The sequence below is a fragment of the Salvelinus sp. IW2-2015 genome, linkage group LG20 (assembly GCF_002910315.2).
Source record: "Salvelinus sp. IW2-2015 linkage group LG20, ASM291031v2, whole genome shotgun sequence".
NCBI classification, from domain to species: domain Eukaryota; kingdom Metazoa; phylum Chordata; class Actinopteri; order Salmoniformes; family Salmonidae; genus Salvelinus; species Salvelinus sp. IW2-2015.
In genome coordinates, this window is record NC_036860.1 from 16,204,343 (window position 1) to 16,229,644 (window position 25,302).

General features: G+C 43.2%; 1 protein-coding gene across 1 annotated transcript in view; it reads right to left on the reverse strand.

The window, feature by feature from the left end:
- Positions 1–25,302, reverse strand: part of cramp1 (cramped chromatin regulator homolog 1) — a 47,975-nt gene extending 22,673 nt beyond the window's left edge. The window contains exons 1-8 of the mRNA XM_070449719.1: positions 25,122–25,302; positions 24,379–24,749; positions 21,439–21,644; positions 4,535–4,688; positions 3,997–4,080; positions 3,591–3,639; positions 1,796–1,881; positions 1,412–1,535 (exon numbers count right to left, since the gene is read on the reverse strand). Coding sequence (XP_070305820.1) covers positions 1,412–1,535; positions 1,796–1,881; positions 3,591–3,639; positions 3,997–4,080; positions 4,535–4,688; positions 21,439–21,644; positions 24,379–24,749; positions 25,122–25,171 — 1,124 coding nt within the window. The 5' untranslated portion in view covers positions 25,172–25,302. The remainder of the gene's footprint in view (positions 1–1,411; positions 1,536–1,795; positions 1,882–3,590; positions 3,640–3,996; positions 4,081–4,534; positions 4,689–21,438; positions 21,645–24,378; positions 24,750–25,121) is intronic.

The window sequence follows — 25,302 nt, forward strand, 5'->3', positions numbered from 1 at the left end:
ATATAATGCTTTTATTATAATTGCATTTGTGGTGATTTTTGAGAATGTCGTTTTCCCGCTAATTGATTGCATTTTGGAACATTCACGCTTACAGCCTACTGCCATGTGCACATTGCTGCACTTATAATGTGAAGAAATAGCCTAATAGTTTATCAACATTTTAAGCTAAATGTTCTGATCTGTTGCGTCAGCCTCATTGCTTTTTTGAAGCTAGTGGTTGTATTAATTTGGGATCTATCGCATCCCACAACTTTCCCAGATTATGTTTGAAATACTTATTTATCGCACAGAATAGGTCAACTTTTGTACTATGTGGGATAGTAGATTGACATAGGCTGGTGCGTTTGCTGTTCGTTAGGACCAACTGATCTTGTTGGCTGACGAAAAGTAAATGTGGACAGTTCTTCCAACATCTTCAATATGCGCCTCGGAATTCGATAAGGACGCACGCAGTTGCGTCCCCGAGGAGTCGTTCTTCACTTGTAGCCTGTGAGAAAGAAGGACCCGATCACGTGACTGGCATTGACTAATAAGAATTTAGATATGAGAGGTGCTTCGGAGCACGAAGCCGGGAGAAGGGAATTATAATTATTATTTTCAGGCCAAGGGCACAACGACCACTGGCCAAAAAAGGTATGTCTTTTTTTAGGGGGCATTACGGCCACAAAAAGGGGATGCCGCCGGGAAATTTGAGGCATTATCAAGTGCTTGTCAAATTGTGAATGAGAGACTGATCAAGCGTCTTCAGCCGGCACAAAAAAACTAAGCAGAGCTCATGCCTTTTATGCAATTGTTTTTCAAATCATTAGTCGCATCATTATTAGAATGTATTAAAAATCAAAACATATAACAGGATTTGTTTCTTTGTTAACAGCTCAACACAATAGCTGCATGTACACACCCTCATATCGTTTGGAGAAAATATCCTTTTGATTTTATTTAGCTACGTTAAGCTGTACTCTTCATACTATAAAACAAAACAACGCCATGGATTTCATCAGTATGTTTCTTCYACGTTAAGTGTTGATCAATCCAAATGCCCAGACATGTATAGGCGGGAATCCGATCTACGCGAGAAACACTCAATGAAAAAATATGTAGTCCATCTGAAAGACTTAGAGAACATGCATTTAGTCTAGCCCGCATTATGTACAAGTTTTAAACCAACCAGTGCTTGTTGTAAGGCAACAAAGTCAGATTGCAGCTCAACACAACATCTACAGTTGGGGCAACAGCATGCATAACAGTATCGTCTGCATACAGATTAATATCACACGTTTCAACACAGTTTTATTTATATAAATATTCAAAGAGAACTGGTCCAATACTGACCTTGCGGTACACCTTTCGTATACAGGAAGATATCACAAAAAAATATTCAGAAATGCCTTTATAGTCAGTTGACACTGACCTGAGGCGGGGATTATGGGCAAGACTCTGGACACGGGCCCAGGAGTGGTTGCTACGCGGCTGCAGCTCCACGGCAACCTTCAGAGGTAGACGCACAGGCTTCTGGTCCTCTTCATCACTCACTCCTAGAGAGAGTGAGTGAGAGGGAGGTGTAAAGGAAAGACGAATAAAATGTGTTCTCTCCGGTCCTAAGATGATCAGCATCATGACCACCACCACCATCACTTACTCTCCCCTACTCATACCGCCCCCTTCCCGAGTAATGCCATGAAAATCCACCCCCTCCTGCCCACATGCATGACTCAACGTCCCCATTCATACACTTCCTCCCTCTTCCTGCTGTGTGAGTGTCTGTCAATGTGTGTTTGTGCGTGTGTACACTCACCATCTGGGTCACARAGCCTCTTGAGCGCACGGCACATGGGAGCTTTAATACGCAGGTTCCTGCCTTTAGAACGCACCGTGGTGGCCCTGGGAGAATAAAGAAAGAAACATGAGATAATCGCAACAACAAAAAACTACACCAAAATGACAATTACACAATATCAACTATCTACACTGAACAAAAACTCAACATGTAAAGTGTTGATAATCCATCCACCTGACGTGTGAAATATCAAGAAGCTGATTAAACAGCATGATCATTACACAGGTGCACCTTGTGCTGGGGGACAATAAAAGTCCACTAAAATGTCCAGTTTAGTCACAACAAAATGCCACAGATGTCTCAAGTTGAGGGAGTGTGCAGTTGGCATGCTGACTTCAGGAATGTCCACCAGAGCGGTTGCCAGAAACGTTAATGTTCATTTCTTTACCATAAGCTGGCTCCGTCATTTTAGAGAATTTGACAGTAAGGAAATCAGTTAATTTAAATAAATAAATTAGGCCCTAATCTATAGATTTCACATGCCTGGGCATGGGTGCAGCCATTGGTGGGCCTGGGCATAGGACCACCCACTTGGGAGACAGGCCAAGCCAACGCAAGTGAAGAAGCAGGATGAGGTGGTTCTGGGCTGTCCTGATTACATGTAGTCTGCAGTTGTGAGGCCGGTTGGACATACTGCCAAATTCAATAAAACGAAGTTGGAGGCGGCTTATGGTAGAGAAATGAACATTCAATTCTCTGCCAACAGCTCTGGTGGACATTCCTGCAGTCAGCATGCCAATTGCAAGCTCCCTCAACTTCAGACATCTGTGGCATTGTGTTGTGTGACAAATCTGCACATGTTAGTGGCCTTTTCTTGACCCCAGCACAAGGTGCACCTGTGTAATAATCATGACGTTTAATCAGCTACTTGATATGCCACACCTGTCAGGTGGATGATTCTCTTGGCAAAGGAGAAAAGCTCAACTTTCCGCACAAAAATTGAGAGAAATACTATTTTTTTGGTGTATATGGAACATTTCTGGGATCATTTATTTCAGCCCATGAAACCAACGCTTTACATGTTGTGTTTATATATTTTTTCAGTATATAGCCACACCGTACAGTTTATTAGCTACACCCCCATGTTCACGAAAATGGCTCGATGCTACAGACAGTGAGTCATGTGGCCGTGGTTTGCTATATAAAGCAGGCAGACAGGCATCAAGTTACTGTTTGAACATTAAAATGGGAAAAGCGAGTGACATAAGCGACTGAGCGTGGTATGATCGTCTGTGCCAGGCACGCCGGATCCAGTATCTCAGAAAAGGCAGCCCTCATGGGCTTTTCATGCACGACAGTTTCCAGAGTTTCCCGAGAATGGTGGGACAAAAAACATTGACAGTGCCAGTCCCGATTCACGATTATTGTTGCATCATGCTGATGACACAGTAAGGATTGGGAGTCCATGGACCCATTCTTCCTGGTGTCAACAATACAGATTGGTGGCAGCAATGTACCGCCGTCCAATTTGTTGCAACTGCGCGATGCCATCGCATCAAAATGGACCAACATCCCTGTGGAACGTTTCCGACTTGTAGAACCCATGCCCCGAAGAATTCAAGCTGTTCTAGAGGCAAAGGATGTACCGACCAGGTACTAGATGGGTGTACATAATAAACAGGTGTATATAATGGTATATTTCAAATGTATAAACGATTTATAAACAAATCAACTACTTATAACCCTAAAGTCTTGGAGAAAACAGGTGGTATATTTCATAAAGCTGTGGTTACATTGTTGGTCTCAGTCTTACCCCTGTTGGATGAGCTCGTTAAGCTTGGCCACGTTCTTATCGTCCATCACTATGAACAACAACAGAGTTAGAAAAGCTAGAGTGCGTACCTCCTTGCTCTTGCTTTGTGAAGGCAACACAAACATTAACATATCTAAAAATGTCTTCCAACAGGAGGTAGAAAAGCTATCTATCTTTGGACACAAGATTAACACAGACATAGTAACATTAATAACATAACATCCTTCGTGACCTTCGCCACACTTAACTGTCCCTCATGACCCCTGCCCTGTCCAGCGCAACACTTAAAATCAGCTCCATTGTGGCCAATCAGTCTGGCTCTGTTTCTGGGGCTGAGGCCAGTGTCAAACACACCATCCCAGACACAGACAGCCCCCCCACCACACACACACCCTGCTTGACTTACATCCTCCAACCTTCTTCCGGAGTTCAGCGTAGCAGATGAGACCATATAGCTCCTGAGAAGACTTCTTCAGCACACGGGAGTACACTATGGGACAGGAGGAACTGAGCATGTTATGGGATAAAAGTGAAAAGAAAACAACTGCAGCACACCAGTGATCTTGGGTGCTCCACAACCAATTTAAAGACGGGTCTCACACTGATGGTAAGATCAAAAGACAGTTTCGCTCTTGCACATTTAATGAGTTGGTTGCAGGTGTGTGTGTGTATCAAACATAATAGGATTCAAAAGAAGAAATGAAGGCAGATTGCAAACAACCTGCTTTATATGAAGACCAGTTGGCATTCGCAAGTTAAACTTTGCATACAGGTCGCAGGTAAAGTTTCACACTGATTTTGAAGGTCAATGTTTTAGTCAACAAACCGAAACACGGGCATAAAAAAAGAAAATAAGACTGTGTAAACAAGCAAGAGGTGAGTGGAGATTTTTATTTGAGAAATACGGAGAGAAGAGAGCGAAACAGAGAGACAAGCTAGCTTACCGTTGGCGAAGTCGATGTGCTTGGAGATCTTGTGCCAGGTGCGGTAGTAGAAGTGTCGGACTTGTTCTTTGTTCTTCACCATGCTGGCTGGCTTCCCCTTCTTCTTATGCTTCAAAGCTATGTTCGTCTGGATCGCCTCAAAGTCCTTCCCATGCTACAGAGCGAGCGAGAGAGAGCGAGACAGACACTATTAGAGATATGGAAGTTATGTTGGAGTAGGGGGCACTCTTCCCTCTGGTCTATGGGAAAACCCAGGACATAGAGTGCAGTCTCGGTGGTCATTAAAAACCCCATGGCACTTACTGTAAGAGCAGGGGTGTTAACCCTTGTGTCCTGGCTAAATTCCCAACCTGGCCCCTTTCAAATCATGGCCACCTAATCAAGCACTTGATTTCCAATTGGCATACAACACTCCTAACCTTTCCACCACAATAACTAATTTGTGGTGAGTGTTCCCGTCACAAAATCGTTGCAGTGTTACATGTGGTGGAACAGGTGTTTCCCCCCTTATAATGATGAGCACCTACTGTAGGTGGAAAGCTGCTTTATAAATGCATTCAATTATTATTAGTGGGGCTTGTGAAGAAAGAGCCCCCACTTTAAATCTCCAACAAACGTCGACTTACTAGATATTGTACGAATTATTTTGGACTTATAGTTATATTTTTTTATACAAAGCTACTCCTCTGACACTGTTTAAGCTAGAAACGGTGTTCAAACTTTAAAATGTGTAGACTAGTCTGGAATAGTTTGAGCTCTTTTAAAATATTAAAACTGCCATTTTTTGTCCTCCATCCACGTACGGGAATTACTCAGCATTCTGAAGGTTCCATTGTGATAGTCACTCCAAAAATTGCATTCTATTAACTGTAAACAATGTAACTCGACACAAATCAGCTACTTTGACCACTTTCCCAACAACTAAGACAAAAAGCTTCCTCTCCTCTGCTATTCTAATCTTAAAATCAAAAAATAATTATCTGCTACCGATCAAACTTAACAGCTGTTTAAAGGGAAACCTCGGGATTTTGGCAATGAGGCCCTTTATCTACTTCTCCAAAGTCGGATGAACTTGTGGATACCATTTGTATGTCTCTGCGTGCAGTTTGACTTTAGTGTTTGCATTTAGCCTGCAGGTCATGGAACTTCTGAAAGTACAGACCCATCCTGCAAAAGGCGCAACGAACACTGAAAGGAGGTTTCTATACATCTCCCACTCTTTGACCTGCGTCCACTCCGGATGCACACCCTCACAATTGGCCTTCAAACGAGTTACAACTCTGTCCACACGCACTGGTACGACACTCTTGGCTCCTCTTCCCGCCACTGTAGCCARATCAAAGTAAATGCACAAACTGCATTTTGAATGCCTTCAGGGACCAGCACCTGCAGATTAGCATAGAAAAATCCCCATAAAAATCTGTAGGTTTAAGGTAGAGACATCAGGTTTTTTGCATTGGATGTCTCAAATCCTCCGCATCCGTTGATGTCGCACTTACGCATCTGCGGTGAAAGGTAAGAGCGGTGTTCGTCAGACCATGAGACATCCCAAATACCGGTCGTCTCACAAAATAGTCTGCAGGGTCCAAACGTTTATGACCCCTCTATGGAAAGACGAGACTCTCAAACACGTAAATGTCGGTTGTTTTGCTCTAGGAAGCCCAAAGGCCTCACAAGAAACGAATGAAGATCCACCGGTACAAGTTGGGGAAAAAATTGGAATGGAAGTACAGTACCAGTCAAAAGGTTGGACACCTACTCATTCAAGGGGTTTTAGTCGTACCATTTTCTACAATGTAGAATAATAGTGAAGAAATCAAAACTATGAAATAACACATGGAATCATGTAGTAACCAATTTTTTTTTTTTTTATCTAAATATATTTTATAGAAGATTCTAAGTAGCCACCCTCTCCCATGATGAGAGCTTTGCATTCTCTCAACCAGCTTCATGAGGTAGTCACCTGGAATGCATTTCAATCAACAGGTGTGCCTTGTTCAAAAGTAAATTCTTAATGTGTTTGAGCCAATCAGTTGTGTTGTGACAAGGTAGGAGTGGTATACAGAAGATAGCCCTATTTGGTAAAAGACCAAGTCCATATTATGGCAAGAACAGCTCAAATAAGCAAAGAGAAACAACAGTCCTTTGAAAGTTCCTTCAAGTGCAGTCACAAAAACCATCAAGTGCCATGATGAAACTGTCTCTCATGAGGACCGCCACAGGAAAGGAAGACCCAGAGTTACCTCTGCTGCAGATAAGTTCAACAGAGTTAACTGGACCTCAGATTGCAGCACAAATAAATGCTTCACAGAGTTAAAGTAACAGACATCAACATCAATTGTTCAGAGGAGACTGCGTGAATCAGGCCTTCATGGTCGTACTGCTGTAAAGAAACCACTATTTAATAACACCAATATGAAGTGACTTGGGTCAAGAAACACAAGCAATGGACATTAGCTTGGTGGAAATATGGAGTGCTGCATCAGATGACCTGGRCTCCACAATAAGGCTGGGGCGATATGGCAAATAAAATAGACATATACAGTGATAATTTTTCATTCGATAACGATAATTATCACGATATTKATCAAATAATGTTTACAAGGGTCATTTCTGCTTCAGAATAAGAATGCCTGAACAAACCAAAGGCTTTAATGTTTCTTATTTTATTTCACCAGGGAGGCCAGTATATAACAAGTTCTCATTTACAACTGCAACCTGGCCAAGATAAAGCATAGCAGTGCGACAAAAACAGTTAAACGTACAGTCAATAACACAAAAGAAAAATAGAAAAGCCTACGTACAGTGTGTGCAAATGTAGAAGAATAGGGAGTTAGGCAATAAATAGCCAATAGAGGCAAAAATAGCCCATAGAGGCAAAAATAATTACAATTTAGCATTAATACTGGAGTGATATATGTGCAGATGATGATGTGCAAGTAGAGATACAGGTGTGCAAAAAGAGCAAGAAATAATATGGGGATGAGGTAGTCGGGTGTGCCATTTACAGATTGGCTGTGTACAGGTACAGTGATCGGTAAGCTGCTCTGACAGCTGATGCTTAAAGTTAGTGAGGGAGATATGTATCTCCAGCTTTAGCGATTCTTGCAATTCGTTCCAGTCATTGGCAGCAGAGAACTGTAAGGAGAGGCGGCCAAAGGYAGTGTTTGCTTTGGGTATGACCAGTGCAATATACCTGCTGGAGCGCGTGCTACGGGTGGGTGTTGCTATGGTGACCAGTGAGCTGAGAAGTCTTTGCTAGGTAAAGCACCACCTTATAGATGACCTGGAGCCAGTGGATTTGGCGAAAATATGAAGTGAGGACCAGCCAACGACAGCATAAAGGTAGCAGTGGTGGGTAGTATATGGGGCTTTMGTGACAAAATGGATGYCACTGTGATAGACTGCATCCAATTTCCTGAGTAGAGTGTTGGAGGCTATTTTGTAAATGACATCGCCAAAGTCAAGGATCAGTAGGATAGTCAGTTTTACGAGGGTATGTTTAGCTGCGTGAGTGAAGGAGGCTTTGTTGCGAAATAGGAAGCCGATTCTAGATTTAATTTTGGATTGGAGATGCTTAATGTGAGTCTGGAAGGAGAGTTTACAGTCTAACCAGACACCTAGGTATTTGTAGTTGTCCACATATTCTAAGTCAGAACCGTCCAGGGTAGTGATGCTAGTCGGGCAAGAGAGAGCGGGCAGCAATCGGTTGAAGAGCATGCATTTAGTTTTACTTGCATTTAAGAGCAGTTGGAGGCCACGGAAGGAGTGTTGTATGACGTTGAAGCACGCTTGGTGGTTTGTTTGCACAGTGTCCAAAGAAGGGCCAGAAGTATACAGAATGTTATCGTCTGCATAGAGGTGGATCAGAGAATCACCAGCAGCAAGAACGACATCATTGATATATACAGAGAAAAGAGTCAGCCCGAGATTTACACCCTGTGGCACCCCCATAGAAACCGCCAGAGGTCCGGACAACAGGCCCTCCGATTTGACTAACTGAACTCTATCTGAGAAGCAGGTAGTCATTTGAGAAGCCATGGCTATTGATTCTGCCGATGAGAATGCAGTGATTGACAGAGTCGTAAGCCTTGGCCAGGTTGATGAAGACGGCTGCACTGTACTTTCATTTATCGATAGAGGTTATGATATTGTTTAGGACCTTGAGCGTGGCGCGAGGTTCACCCATGACCAGCTCGAAATCCAGATGGCATAGTGGAGAAGGAACGGTGGGATTCGAAATGGTCGGTGATCTGTTTGTTAACTTGGCTTTCGAAGATTTTAGAAAGGCAGGACAGGATGGATATACAGTTGAWGTCGGAAGATTACATACACTTAGGTTGGAGGCATTCAAATACATTTTTCAACCACAACACWAATTTTTTGTTAACAAATTAAAGTTTTGACGAGTCGGTCAGGACATCTACTTTGTGCATCACACAAGTCATTTTGCCAACAATTGTTAACAGACAGATTATTTCACTTATAATTCATTGCATCACAATTCCAGTGGGTCAGAAGTTTACATACACTAAGTTGACTGTGCCTTTAAACAGCTTGGAATATTCCAGAAAATGCCATGGCTTTAGAAACTTCTGATTGACTCAAATGATGTCAATTAGCCTGTTGGAGGTGTACCTGTGGGTGTATCTCAAGCCCTACTTCAAACACAGTGCCTCTTTGCTTGACCTAATGGGAAAATAAAAAAGAAATCAGCCAAGACTTCAGAAAAAAAGTTGTAGACCTCCACAAGTCTGGTTCATCCTTGGGAGCAATTTCCAAACGCCTGAAGGTACCACGTTCATCTGTACAAACAATACTATGCATGTATAAACACCATGGGACCACGCAGCCGTCATACCGCTCAGGAAGGAGACACGTTCTGTCTCCTAGAGATGAACGTACTTGGTGCGAAAAGTGCAAATCAATCCCAGAACAACAGCAAAGGACCTTGTGAAGATGCTGGAGGAAACAGGTACAAAAGTATCTATATCCACAGTAAAACGAGTCCTATATCGACATAACCTGAAAGGCTGCACATGGGGACAAAGATCATACTTTTTGGAGGAATGTCCTCTGGTCTGATCAAGCAAAAATAGAACTGTTTGGCCATAATGACCATCATTACGTTTGGAGGAAAAAGGGGGAGGCTTGCAAGCCAAATCACACCATCCCAACTGTGAAGCACAGGGGTGGCAGCATCATGTTGTGGGGGTGCTTTGCTGCAGGAGGGGCTGGTGCACTTCACAATATAGATGGCATCATATGGGAGGAAAAGTATGTGGATATATTGAAGCAACATCTCAAGACATCAGTCAGGAAGTTAAAGCTTGGTCGCAAATGGGTCTTCCAAATGGACAACGACCCCAAGCATACTTCCAAAGTTGTGGCAAAATGGCTTAAGGACAACAAAGTCAAGCTATTGAAGTGTTCATCACAAAGCCCTGACCTCAATCCTATAGAAAATTTGTGGGCAGAACTGAAAAACGTATGTGAGCAAAGAGGCCTACAAACCTGACTCAGTTACACCAGCTCTGTCAGGAGGAAGGGCCAAAATTCACCCAACTTATTGTGGGAGGCTTGTGCAAGGCTACCCAAAACATTTGACCCAAGTTAACTTCTTGACGCACGGATCCCTTTAGCGGGATCATTTTCATAAAACAACCGCTGAATTGCAGAGCGCCAAAWAATWAAAAATAAAATACAAATATTTATTTTCATGAAATCACAAGTGAAATATACCAAAACACAGCTTAGCTTGTTGTTAATCCACCTATCGTGTCAGATTTTGAAAATATGCGTTACAGCGAAAGCAATCCAAGCGTTTGTGATCACTAGACAAAACAGTAAGAACACCTAGCAGCCATGTAGAATGGTCACGAAAGCCAAAAAAAGCAATAAAATGAATCGCTTACCTTTGATGATCTTCAGATGTTTGCACTTACGAGACTCCCAGTTACACAATAAAATGTTCCTTTTGTTCGATAAAGATTTTTTTTTTATCAAAATACCCTCCATTTGTTTGGCGCGTTATGTTCAGAATTCCACAGCAAGTCATCAAGGCTTGACGAAAATTCCATATAGTATACGTAAAGGTCGTAAAAACATGTAAAACGTTTTTAATAATCAATCCTCAGGTTGTTTTTAACATCAATAATCGATAATTTTCAAACGGACTGTAAACTATTCAATACTGGAGAAAAAGAAAATGTCAAGGAACGAGTGTCTGGCGCAACAACTAATGGAGGGACATCCGCCTAGCCACTGACACGTTTTGATAAAACTCGCTCATTTTTTCAAAATAAAAGCTTGAAACTATGTCTAAAGACTGTTCACACCCTGAGGAAGCCACATGAAAAGGAATCTGGTTGATATCCCTTTAAAAATGGACAAAAGGCAGGCAATGGAACAGTGATTTTTCAAAATAGAAGGCACTTCCGGGTTGGATTTCCTCACGTTTTTGCCTGCAAAATCAGTTCTGTTATACTCAGACAATATTTTGACAGTTTTGGAAACTTTAGAGTGTTTTCTATCCTACTCTGTCAATTATATGCATATTCTAGCATCTGGATCTGAGAAATAGGCAGCTTACAATGGGAATGTTATTTTTCCAAACATAAAAATTCTGCGGCTAATCATTTTAGAAAGATAGGGTCCAGATTGTCTAGCCCAACTGATTTGTAGGGATCTAGATTTTGCAGCTCTTTCAGAACATCAGCTGATTGGATTTGGATGAAGGAGAAGCGGGGGGATTATCGTAGATTTAAAATCGGTAGTGACAGTGTTTCCTATCCTCAGTGCAGCTGGGAGGAGGTGCTCTTATTCTCCATGGACTTTACAGTGACCCAAAACCTTTTTGAATTCTGTTTGAAAAAGCTAGCCTTTGCTTTCCTAACTGACTGAGTATATTGGTTCCTGACTTCCCTGAAGAGTTGCATATCGCGGGGGCTATTTGATGCTAATGGAGAAGGCCACAGGATGTTTTTGTGCTGGTCAAGGGCAGTCAAGTCTGGGGTGAACCAAGGGCTATATCTGTTCTTAGTTCATTTTTTTTTTATTGGGGCATGCTTATTTAAGATGGAGAGGAAAGCACTTTTGAAGAGCAACCAGACATCCTCTATTGATGGGATGAGGTCAATAAACTTCCAGGATACCCGCGCCAGGTCGGTTAGAAAGGCCTGCTCGCTGAAGTGTTTTAGGGAGCGTTTGACAGCGATGAGGGATGGTCGTTTAACAGCGGACCCATTACGCACCCAGGCAATGAGACAGTGATCGCTGAAAACCTGGTTGAAGAAAGCAGAGGTGAATTTAGAGGGCAAGGGGATCAGGATGATATCTATGGGGGTGCCCATGGTTGCGGATTTAGGGTTGTACCTGGTAGGTTCCTTGATAATTTGTGTGAGATTGAGGGCATCTATCTTACATTATAGTACGGCTGAGGTGTTAAGCATGTCCCAGTTTAGGTCACCTAACAGTACGAACTCTGAAGATAGATGGGGGGGGGGTCAATTCACATATGGTGTCCAGGGCACAGCTGGGGGCTGAAGGAGGTCTATAACAAGCAGCAACGCTAAGATACTTGTTTCTGGAAAGGTGGATTTAAAAAAAGTAGAAGCTCGAATTGTTTGGGCACAGACGTGGATAGTATGACGGAACTCTGCAGGCTCTCTCTACAATTGATTGCAACTCCGCCCCCTTTGGAAGTTCTATCTTGTCGGAAAATGTTCTAGTTAGAGATGTCAGGATTTTTGGTGGCCTTCCTAAGCCAGGATTCAGACACGGCTATGACATCCGGGTTGGCGGAGTGTGCTAAAACAGTGAATAAAACATACTTAGGGAGGAGGCTTCTAATGTTAACACGTTTTCCCCTACTGTGTTATTGACTTGTTTATTGTTTACTCCATGTGTAACTCTGTGTTGTTGTCTGTTCACACTGCTATGCTTTATCTTGGCCAGGTCGCAGTTGTAAATGAGAACTTGTTCTCAACTAGCCTACCTGGTTAAATAAAGGTGAAATAAAATAAAATAAATTAAAAAACATGCATGAAACCAATGCTTTTACGGTTACAGAAGTCAACAAATGAGAGCGCCTGTGGACACACAGGGCCTGGGTTAACCTCTACATCACCAGAGGAACAGAGGAAGAGTAGGATAAGAGTACGGCTAAAGGCTAAAAGAACTGGTCGTCTAGTGGTTTCGGAACAGAGAGTAAAAGGCGGCAGGTATCTGGGCACGGAAGGATAGATTCAAGGCATAATGTACAGACAAGGGTATGGTAGGATGTGAGTACAGTGGAGGTAAGCCTAGGCATTGAGTGACGATGAGAGGTTGTCTCTAGAAGCACCATTTAAGCTAGGTGCGGTCACCGCATGTGTGGGGGGTGGAACAATAGGGCTAGCTAAGGCATATTGAGCAGGGCTTGAGGCTTTACAGTGAAATAAGACAAAGATTACTAACCAAAACAGCAATAGACAAGGCATATTGACATTAGGGAGAGGCATGTGTAGCCGAGTAATCATAGGGTGATTCAGACCGCTAGCAGGCCGGGGCTAGCAGATGGGCCTCCGGGGGACGTTGCAACGGGGGAGCCTGTTGAAACCCCCTCGGACGGTAACGTCGGCAGTCCAGTCGTGATGGATCGGCGGGGGTCCGTGTTGGCAGCAAAGAGTCCAGGCCAATTGGCAAAAGAGGTAATTGAAGCCCAGGGATTATCTGATGGATTTCTTCAGTTAGCCGGGAGATGGGTCTAGCTCGAGGCTAACTGGCGATCGCTTCGGGACAGAGACGTAAGCTAGGAGTAGCCACACAGATAGCAGCTAGCTAACAGATGATCTAGAGCAGGGGTGTCAAACTCATTCCACGGAGGGCCTAGTGTCTGCAGGTTTTTGGTTTTTCCTTTCAATAAAGCCCTAGACAACCAGGTGTGGGGAGTTCCTAACTAATTAGTGATGTTAATTCATCAATCAAGTACAAGGGAGGAGCGAAAACCCGCAGACACTCGGCCCCCCGTGGAATGAGTTTGACACCTGTGATCTAGAGTAAAGGTTCAGAGCTTGCGGTAGGAATCCGGAGATATTGTGGAGAAAAGCAGTCCGAAATACTCTGGGTTGATATTGCGCTGTGCAGGAGTTGACCGGGCTGAAGCTGGAAAATGTCTGAGTTAACGGCGATGACCGCTAGCGGCTAGCTTCTGAAGGGGGTTATGGTTCTTAAGTATAAAAAAATGTGCAGATCCATAACACATTGGGTGAGGCGGGTTGCAGGAGAGTATGTTCAGTAAGTAGATGGAAAAATGAGATTGTATATATTTTTAAAGAAAGAAACGATATATACAAGGACCGGGACAAGACAATCAAAACATCCCACTGCTACGCCATCTTGGAAGAGGTAGGCCATGTCAGAAGTAGAAAAGGAAATAAAATTTAAAAAATAGTGCAAGTCTATATTATAATTATAATAGTGCAAGTGTGTATTATAACTGTTAGCCTAATGGCACATCACAGTTGAAGTAGTTGTTGTCTTACAAGTTACAAGCAAGAAAGACAAGTCTGTCTACGGTCTCTGGCTTTAAAGATGCCCTATGGCAGGTTACCACGTTGCCACCTGTGTTAAAAACACGCTCTGAGGGGGAGCTGGTCGCAGGGATGCACAGGTAGCGCATTGCCAGGTGGCTGACTTSGGGAAAGTTTTTGGGGTGGATCTTGCACCAGTCCAGTGGATTGGTTTCACAGTCAGCATCAGGAGACTTAAGGTAGCAGCTGAGTTCCTTTTCTACCAGCTGGATTTCAGAAAGACCTGTGGTGGTGGAGCATGGCTTTTTGAAAAAACTGCCCAGTGACTCTCTTTTTAGCTGGCAGTTGTTGTGAAGGAGCAGCAACGTCGCCCTGTGCTGGGCTTTCATGTCCCTCATTGACCATCTGAGACAGCTCTTGCTTTTATGTGGCCCACCTTCTCCTCTTTGATGAAATGTGTTATAAAACGAGGGTCGACCAACGAGGCTATGTCCAGGAGGTAATCATATTTCTCATTCAGAGTCCATGACTACCGTTTTGATGATTTGGGTGAGCTCTGTTTCACCATCATCAGGTTTCATGACCTCTGTATTGAACAGGTGTAGTACTGGCTTCAGGTAAGAACCACTGACATGAGACTCACCGGACAGAGCATCTGCGAATTCTAGGAGTGGGGTCAATGCCTGGATGATGGACTCAAGAACATCTACAGTTGAAGTAGGACGTTTACATACACCTTAGCCAAAAACATTTAAACTCCGTTTTTCACAGTTCCTGACATTTAATCATAGTACAAATGCCCTGTCTTAGGTAAGTCATCATCACCACTTTATTTTAAGAATGCGAAATGTCAGAATAGAGAATTATTTCTTTCAGCTTTTATTTCTTTCATCACATTCCCAGTGGGTCAGAAGTTTACATACACTCAATTAGTATTTGGTAGCATTGCCATTAAATTGTTTAACTTGGGGCAAATGTTTTGGGTAGCCTTCCACAAGCTTCCCACAATAAGTTGGATGAATTTAGGCACATTCCTCCTGACAGTGCTGGTGTAACAGTGAGGATTTTAGGCCTCCTTGCTCGCACATGCTTTTTCAGTTCTGCTCACAGATTTTCTATGAGTCAGGGCTTTGTGATGGCCACTACAATACCTTGACTTTGTTGTCCTTAAGCCATTTTGCCACAACTTTGAAAGTATGCTTGGGGTCATTGTCCACTTGGAATACCCATTTGTGACCAAGCTTTAACTTCCTGACTGAAGTCTTGAGATGTTGCTTCAATATATCCACATAATTTTCCTTCTCATGATGCCATCTATTTTGTGAAGTGCACCAGTCCCTCCTGCAGCAAAGCACCCCCACAACATGATGCTGCCACCCCCGTGCATCACAGTTGAAATGGTGTTCTTCGGCTTGCAAGCCTCCCCCTTTTTCCTCCAAACATAACAATGGTCATTATGGCCAAACAGTCCCATTTTTGTTTCATCAGACCAGAGGACATTTCTCCAAAAAAGTACGATCTTTGTCCCCATGTGCAGTTGCAAACCGTAGTCTGGCTTGTTTATGGTGGTTTTGGAGCAGTGGCTTCGTCCTTGAAGAACGACCTTTCAGGTTATGTCGATATAGGACCTGTTTTACTGTGGATATAGATACTTCTGTACCTGTTTCCTCCAGCATCTTCACAAGGTCCTTTGCTGTTGTTCTGGGATTGATTTGCACTTTTCGCACCAAAGTACGTTCATCTCTAGGAGACAGAACACGTCTCTTTCCTGAGCGGTATGACGGCTGCGTGATCCCATGGTGTTTATACTTGCGTACTATTGTTTGCACAGATGAACGTGGTACCTTCAGGCATTTGGAAATTGCTCCCAAGGATGAACCAGACTTGTGGAGGTCTACATTTTTCCAAACTTGTAAACTTCTGACCCACTGGAATTGTGATACAGTGGGTCAGCGACAAGTTTTAATGACTCCAACCTAAGTGTATGTAAACTTCCGACTTCAACTGTATATCTGTATAGCTGGGAGCTAAGTGCCAGGTCTTCTTGTCACTGGACAAGACCTGTGAAATGTCTTTCTGCTTCTCCAGAACTCTTTTCACCATCTTTTGACGTGATCCCCACCTGGTAGGCGACTGTCACCAACTTATGCAGGGGTAGGTTGTGTTCTTTTTGAGCAACTGCCAGGTCTCTCTTCTTTTTCCATGAATAGGAAAAGGCACCTAAAATGTTCAAATCAAAATATTTAACTTAATCAGTCGATGAAAAAAAAAAACATTTTAGTTTCATCTAACCAATCACATAAATAATACACAATTGACAAGGTTACTTACCAATGGCTAAGTGCAGACAACGTCCAAAACATTGCAGTCGGGTCCATTTGTTGATTCGAGCGGCCATCACCACGTTCACACCACTATCTGTTGTAATGCAGACCGGTCTGTCTTAACTGAGTCCCCAGGAGGCGAGAGCTTCAATGAGCCCCTCTGCTATAGCTTCACCCGTGTGGTCGTCGGGAAAGTATGATATTTGAAGGCATTTCTTTTGAAGATTCCACTGTGTCAATATAGTGGACAGTGAGGCTAATATAAGGCTCTGACGTGCAACTAGACCACAGATCGGTAGTAGTAGCAAAATACGTAAAATCTGTCTTGAGCTGTTCTTCAATTGTTTCCCTACACTCGGAGTAGAGTTTAGGCAGTGCGGCGTGAGAGAAATGTTTGCGGACAGGGAGCACGTACCTGGGGTCAATTAAAACCTTCCTTTTCGACTGTGCTGATTGGTAGCATGTCCTTAGCAATGCATAATAGCCTTTGTGATGTCTTTTTGATGTTTGCTCGTAGGGCATAAACGCTGTCAGTGTTGACTGCTTCGGGCGAACATCCCTAGATTGGCTGGTGCTTGAGGGGCGTTTAACAATACTGTGGCGCAAACGCAAACTTTTTGCATGTTCTAAAGAGTAATTTTGCTTCAGATGGTGAAAAAGGTTTGTCGTATTACCAGACTTGGTAGCCACCTGTCTACGGCACAATTTGCACCGAACATTGCTCTGCTCTTTGTCGGACTTCAAAAAGCCAAACCACTTCCAAATAACTGAAACAGTTGAACCTTTTTTATCAATAATTTCTTCGTTGGAAGCTGCTCCTTCTCTATGGTTATCACTGCCACTGTTTTCACCTACATACCTCATTTTTCGTGGTTAATAATAGCTACTCCATCACTCGAGGTGCAAAGTGTTTTTTAGTGGCGTATACCTCTACACGTGCACATTGTCACTTCTCCCCACGTTCCTGCTTCGTCACAAAGGTGAAATGGACTGCTGTACCTAATTATTCTATATTGACATTATCGAAAATGAATCTAAACATTTATATATCAAATTGAGGGAAGTAATTACCTCGATAATTATTGATATATCGCCCACCCCTACTCCACAATCACCTGACCTCAACCCAATTGAGATGATTTGGGATGAGTTGGACCGTAGGTTGCAGGAAAAGCAGCCAACAAGTGCTCAGCTTATGTGGGAACTCCCTCAAGACGGTTGGGAAAGGGTGGCCACTTTGAAGAATCTCAAATGTAAAATATATTTTTTATTTGTTTAACTTCCTATGGCTGGGGGCAGTATTGAGTAGCTTGAATGAATAAGGTGCCCAGAGTAAACTGCCTGCTACTCAGGCCCAGAAGCTAAGACYTGCATATTATTAGTAGATTTGTATAGAAAACACTGGTTTGAATGATGTCTGAGTATAACAGAACTCATATGACAGGCAAAAACCTGAGAAAAAATCCAACCAGTATTTAGACATAGTTCCGTTGCCTGCCCCTCCATTTAAAGGGGTATCAACCAGATTCCTTTTCCAATGGCTTCCTCAGGCTGTGACCAGGCTTTAGACAGTTTCAAGCTTTTATTTTGAAAAAATGAGCGAGATTTTTCAAAACGAGTCAGGTGTCCTTRGATTAGTTCCTGGGCGCGAGAGATGTAGCTCGACATTTTCTTTCTCTGTAGTATTGAATAGGTTACCGTCCGGTTGAAATATTAGCGATTATGTATGTTAAAAACAACCTGAGGATTGATTATAAAAAACGTTTGACATGTTTCTACGAACATTACGGATACTTTTGGAATTTGTCTGCCTTTCAGGACCGGAACGAGCCTGTGGTTTTCTGAACATAACGCCAAACCAAATGCCGTTTTTTGGTTATAAAAATAATCTTTATAGAACAAAAATAACATTTATTGTGTAACTGGGAGTCCCGTGAGTGCAAACATCCGAAGATTATCAAAGGTAAGCGATAAATTTTATTGCTTTTCTGACTATGCTAATTTGGGGCTAGCTGTTCTTACTGCTTTGTCTAGTGATTGATAAACTCACAAATGCTTGGATTGCTTTCACTGTAAAGCATATTTTCAAAATCTGACACGATAGGTGGATTAACAACAAGCTAAATTGTGTTTTGGTATATTTCACTTGTGATTTCATGATTATAAATATCTTTAGTTTTTTTTTTTTTGGCGCTCTGCAATTCAGCGGTTGTTTACGAAAATGAGCCCGCTAAAGGAATCCGTGCGGCAAGAAGTTAAGGAGAAGTGGATTTAAAGTTCCATGCATAACACTTGCATCTTTTAGCAAGGTTTATTATGAGTATTTCTGTAAATTAATGTGGCTCTCTGCAAAATCACCGGATGTTTTGGAAGCAAAACATTACTGACCATAACACGCCAATGTAAACTGAGATTTTTGGATATAAATATGAACTTTATCGAACATAACATACATGTATTGTGTAACATGAAGTCCTATGAGTGTCATCTGATGAAGATCAAAGGTTAGTGATTCATTTTCTCCATTTCTGCTTTTTGTGACTCCTCTCTTAGGCTGGAAAAATGGCTGTGTTTTTCTGTGACTAGGTGCTGACCTAACATAAATCGCATGGTATGCTTTCGTCGTAAAGCCTTTTGAAATCGGACACTGTGGTGGGATTAACAACAAGTTTATCTTTAAAATGGTGTAAAATACTTGTATGTTTGAGGAATTTTAATTATGAGATTTCTGTTTGAATTTGGCACCCTGCACTGGCTGTTGTCATCGATCCCGTTAACTTCTTACGGCTGAGATCCCGTTAACACATCATTCCATATGTGTTATTTCATAGTTTGTCTTCACTATTATTCTACAATGTAAACATAAAAAAATTAAAATAAAAAGGAAAACCCCTGAATGAGTAGGTGTGTCCAAACTTTTGACTGGTACTGTATATACGGGGCGGCAGCGTAGCCTAGTGGTTAGAGCGTTGGACTAGTAACCGAAAGGTTGCGAGATCGAATCCCCGAGCTGACAAGGTACAAATCCGTCGTTCTGCCCCTGAACAGGCAGTTAACCCACTGTTCCTAGGCCGTCATTGAAAATAAGAATTTGTTCTTAACTGACTTGCCTAGTAAAATAAAGGTAAAAAAAAAATATATATATATATATATATATATGGCGACTTAAAACTTGTTAGGGCTAGGGTCCATTTTCTCAATTTCCGCCTGACTGACGTGCCCAAAGTAAACTGCCTGTTGCTCAGGCCCTGAAGCCAGGATATGCATATAATTGGTACCATTGTAAAGAAAACTCTGAAGTTTGTAGAAAATATTAAAATACTGTAGGAGACTAACAAACAATAGATATGGTAGGAGAATCTGTTATTCAATGCGTTTGAATGGGCAGTAAGGCCAAATAAAATGTATAAGATTATTTTAATACTTAAAGTGTCTTAATTCAAAATCAAATAGCAAAATGATACTTGGTAAGACCTTAAAACAATTCCATATATGCTAGTAGAACCCCCACAGCTTAGACTGTAACGGGTTTTAACAAACGTCTATACTTATTAAACTAACAGGCACCATCATATTTCTCTCCCCAAGTGATAGCCTAAAACTTTTCTAATGCCTTATGAGTAAGCACTTCAGTTTGCATATACTGTGGTTTTCTAGTAGGAGAGTGCATAGTACTCTCAGTGATGAAAAACTGTATGTGATCCAATTGCCCCATACACACCAAAGTAATAAGGTTGATATAAACTCAGCAAAAAAAAGAAACGTCATCTCACTGACAACTGCGTTTATTTTCAGCAAACTTAACGTGTAAATATTTGTATGAACATAAGTTTCAACAACTGAGACAAACTGAACAAGTTCCACAGACATGTGACTAACAGAAATGGAATAATGTGTCCCTGAACAAAGGGGGGGCGGGGGGGTCAAAATCCAAAGTAACAGTCTGGTGTGGCCATCAGCTGCATTAAGTACTGCAATGCATCCCCTCCTCATGGACTGCGCCAGATTTGCCTGTTCCTGCTGTGAGATGTTACCCCACTCCTCCACCAAGGCGGCTGCAAGTTCCCGGACATTTCTGGGGGGGTGGCCCTAGCCCTCACCCTCCGATCCAACAGGTCCCAACCATGCTCAATGGGATTGAGATCCGGGCTCTTAGCTGGCCATGGCAGAACACTGACATTCCTGTCTTGCAGGAAATCACGCACAGAACGAGCAGTATGGCATTGTCATGCTGGAGGGTCATGTCAGGATGAGCCTGCAGGAAGGGTACCACATGAGGGAGGAGGATGTCTTCCCTGTAACGCACAGCGTTGAGATTGCCTGCAATGACAACAAGCTCAGTCCCATGACGCTGTGACACACTGCCCCAGGCCATGACAGACCCTCCACCTCGATCCCGCTCCAGAGTACAGGCCTCGGTGTAACGCTCATTCCTTCGACGATAAACACGAATTCGACCATCACCATTGGTGAGACAAAATCGTGACTCGTCAGTGAAGAGCAGTTTTTGCCAGTRCTGTCTAGTCCAGCGACAATGGGTTTGTGCCCATAGGCGACGTTGTTGCCGGTGATGTCTGGTGAGGACCTGCCTTACAACAGGCCTACAAGCCCTCAGTCCAGCCTCTCTCATCCTGTCTCCCTGTAGCGCTCTCTTAAGCGTCTCACAGTACGGACATTGCAATTTATTGCCCTGGCCACATCTGCAGTCCTCATGCCTCCTTGCAGCATGCCCAAGGCACGTTCACGCAGGGACCCTTGGCATCTTTCTTTTGGTGTTTTTCAGAGTCTGTAGAAAGGCCTCTTTAGTGTCCTAAGTTTTAATAACTGTGACCTTAAATGCCTACCGTCTAAGCTGTTAGTGTCTTAACGACCGTTCCACAGATGCATGTTCAGTAATTGTTTATGGTTCAATGAACAAGCTAGGGAAAAGGTGTTTAAACCCTTTACAATGAAGATCTGTGAAGTTACTTGGATTGTTACAAATGATCTATGTAAGACAGGGTCCTGAAAAGGGGACATTTCTTTTTTTGCTGAGTTTATTTATATTTTGTACTCAAAGTTGACTTACGTCGTAAAGCCCTTCGAAGAAGCTGTTCTTGTCCTCTGCACTCCAGGACTCCCACTGTCTCCGGGGTCTCTTTTGGCTGCCCACCGGCTCCTCCTTGACCCCGGGCCCTTGGCCTCTAGGGGCCGCCTTACCCGAGGGCCCCATAGAGCCTGACGTGGAGCCGGACTGACCAGCCGACACTTGATGAGAGGGACCATTCTCTGACCCTGTGTGAAAAAGGGAAAGAAGGTGAGGAAAAGTACAATTAACAAAAATACAAATGCAACRAATCACATGCGCCGAATACAACAGATGTAGACCTCACCGTGAAATGCTGACTCACAAGCCCTTAACAAACAATGCAGTTAAGAAAAATAAGAGCTAAGAAAATATTTACTAAATATAGTTAAAAAAAATAACATGCAGTTCCTATATGGAAATCAGCCAATTTAAATAGATTCCTTAGGCCCTAAATCTATGGATTTCACATGACTGGGAATACAGATGTGTGTCTGTTAGTCACAAATACCTTTAAAAAAGGTAGGGGGATGGATAAGAAAACCAGTCAGTATCTGGTGTGACCACTATTCCCTCATGCAGTGTGACATCTCCTTCGCATAGTTGATCAGGCTGTTGATTGTGGCCTGTGGAATGTTGTCCCATGTCTGGTGGGTGACATGTCTGGTGAGTATGTAGTCCATTTTCAGCTTCCAGGAATTGTGTACAGATCCTTGCGTCATGGGGCCTTGCATTATCAAGCTGAAACATTAGGTGATGTCAGCGGATGAAAGGCACAACAACGGGCCTCAAGATCTCGTCACGGTATCTCTGTATTGAAATTGCCATCAATAAAATGCAATTGTGTTCGTTGTCTGTAGCTTACGCCTGCCCATATCACAACCCCACCATGGGGCACTCTGTTCACAGCGTTGACATCAGCAAACCGCTCACCCACATGATGCCATCCACACTGTCTGCCATCTGCCAGGGAGTTGAAAAAGGGAATTATCGATGAAGAGCACACTTCTCCAGCGTGCCAGTGGCCATCGAATGGGAGCATTTTCCCACTGAAGTCAGTTACGACGCCGAACTTAGGTCATGTCTAGACCCTGGTGAGAACAACGAGCATGCAAGACAAGCCTCCCTGAGATGGTTTGTGACAGTTTATGCATGCTTAGTCGCCTCCTGTACTCTCATGACTGCATGGCCAGGCAGGACTCCAACACCCTCATCAAGTTTGCCGATGACACAACAGTGGTAGGCCTGATCACCGACAACGATGAGACCTGGCCGTGTGGTGCAAGGACAACAACCTCTCCCTCAACGTGATCAAGACAATGGAGATGATTGTGGACTACAGGAAGAGGACCGAGCACGCCCCCATTCTCATCGACAGGGCTGTAGTGAAACAGGTTGAGCGCTTCAAGTTCCTTGGTGTCCACATCAACAAACTATCATGGTCCAAAACACACCAAGACAGTCATGAAGAGGGCACGACAAAGCCTACTACCCTCTGGAGACTGAAAAGATTTGGCATGGGTCCTCAGATCATCAAAAGGTTCTACAGCTGCACCATCGAGAGCATCCTGACTGGTTGCATCACCGCCTGGTATGGCAACTGCTCGGCCTCCGACCGCAAGGCACTACAGAGGGTAGTGCGTACGGCCCAGTACATCACTGGGGCCAAGCATCCTGCAATCTAGGACCTCTATACCAGGCAGTACGCCGTGTCAGAGGAAGGCCCTAAAAATTGCCAAAGACTCCAGCCACTCTAGTCATAGATTGTTCGCTCTACTACCGCACGGCAAGCGGTACCAGAGTGCCAAGTATAAGTCCTAAAGGCTTCTTAACAGCTTCTACCACCAAACCACAAGACTATTGAACAGCTAATCAAAGGGCTACCCAGATCCCTCTTTTACACTGCTACTCCTCTGTTTATTATCTATGCATAGTTACTAACACTACCAACATGTACATGTTACCTCAATTACCTGGTTCCCCAGCACATCGACTCTGTACCGGTACCCCGTGTATATAGCCTCACTTGTTATTTTATTGCTGCTGTTTAATTATTTGTGACTTGATTTGTTTTTTTACTTAACACTTATTTAAAAAATTGTAATAATACATCTTAAAAACTCTTACAGCATTGTTGGTTAAGGGCTAGTAGGTAAGCATTTCACTCTAAGGTCTACACCTGTTGTATTCGGCGCATGTGACAAATAACATTTGATAGAGACCAATAGCTTTAACAAATTAAATAAAAAGTTAGAATTCCCGTTTTAGCACAAACAGTCAGACTGAGGCCAGTGTGTCACATACATCATCGTCCTACAAAAACACACTACAGAGACCCTCCCCTCCTGTGGCTGAAGTGCTGGCAAAGTGAAGCAGCAGGAAAATAAGTCTGTTCCATTTGCCAGGCCTGCAAGGAGGAGTGGAGCGAAGTTCCAAAAACAACACTCAAGGCTGGCTTGGAGCAACACTAGCCTTCACCTCACAATGTGCAGGTCAGGAGGGACACAGACACAACCCAATCCTCAGAGTGAGCACTGCTTCTAAAAATAATATGTTGAGTCATAATTAGTACTGAGTTGAGTACTATTCATTCCAATACCGCAAAATGAGCATTTAATAAAATATGAATTAAAATGCTGACAACTCATAAAGAGTTATCCTATATCAGCTCCCTCCCAATAATATGGGACGGCCTTGCAACTTGAATGCAGTTAATGGTGGTTTCCAGGCTCCTGCCTAGAAACAATTAAAGTCTCCGTTTTGTATAGATAGTGCCAGCATTAACGCAATATCCTGCATTCAAAACTGACCATATTCAACCATCATCAATGGATTAGCAAAAGTAGCTAAGTCCACTACCAACGGGGAGTAGAGGGATGGGGTACTCCTGTAACACAGACAAACAGGTGACCCCCCCCAAGTACAAACACTTTCACCGCATACCTTTCGATTTTGCCCCGCTATGACCATTGATAGTTGGGGCGATGGAATCCTTCCGGATTCGTTTGCTCGGGGGTCGAACGCTGGATCTCAAAAAATGATGCTGGTCGTGACTCGGTGGGGTGGGTGTTGTCGAGGACGGGGGCTGTTGGCTCAAGCAAGGTCCAGATGGGTTCGATACGGAGGTGGTAATAACCGGTGCTGAACTGGAGCAGCCCGTAGTTGAAGGATTAAGAATTTCCACTTCGTCTCTCTTTGTACTACGCTCCTCGCTCCCCTGATCTCCGCTCTCCTCCTCGTCACAACCTTCAAGCTTTCTGCCCGAATTATTCGGGCCATCGACACCGATGCCGTCTCTCAGCCCAATTGTCATCCTGGCAAAACACAATCAACACACATGTTTGAAATTTAAAAGACATCACAACGTAAATCAACTTAAAAAAGACGACGTTCTCTTTCTCTCAACATGGCCGCCGCTGTTTGTTTCAAATCCCCTCTCACCGTCCCATCGAAACACGAAAATTGGGTCTGTGTTTTCATTTACATTTTGAAAGCCAAAATAGTAATATACATTGCTCGTGTGTTTTTGTTAGTTATCTTAAACTTCTAACAGTTTACATGGTTTTATTTTTATCCGAAATTCAAATACGAGCGCCCCTGAGTTTAGCGCCCGCTGAAACGACAACGTAAAACCTTTCGATACATTCGACCTCTATTTAAAGTGCTTCTTTATCAGACAAGGTTACCCATTTTCATGCTCTTCGACAGCAGATGATGTCTTCTTTCTTTTCACCATCGACCCGACGGTTTTGGTATGCAACAGTATATAAAATTGGGCATATTCAAAGCACGAACAGGGTCTCGCCGCGACTGTCTTCACCTCGCTCAAGCTTCGACTGAATTGAACTCTCTGCGCAGCTCAACTGT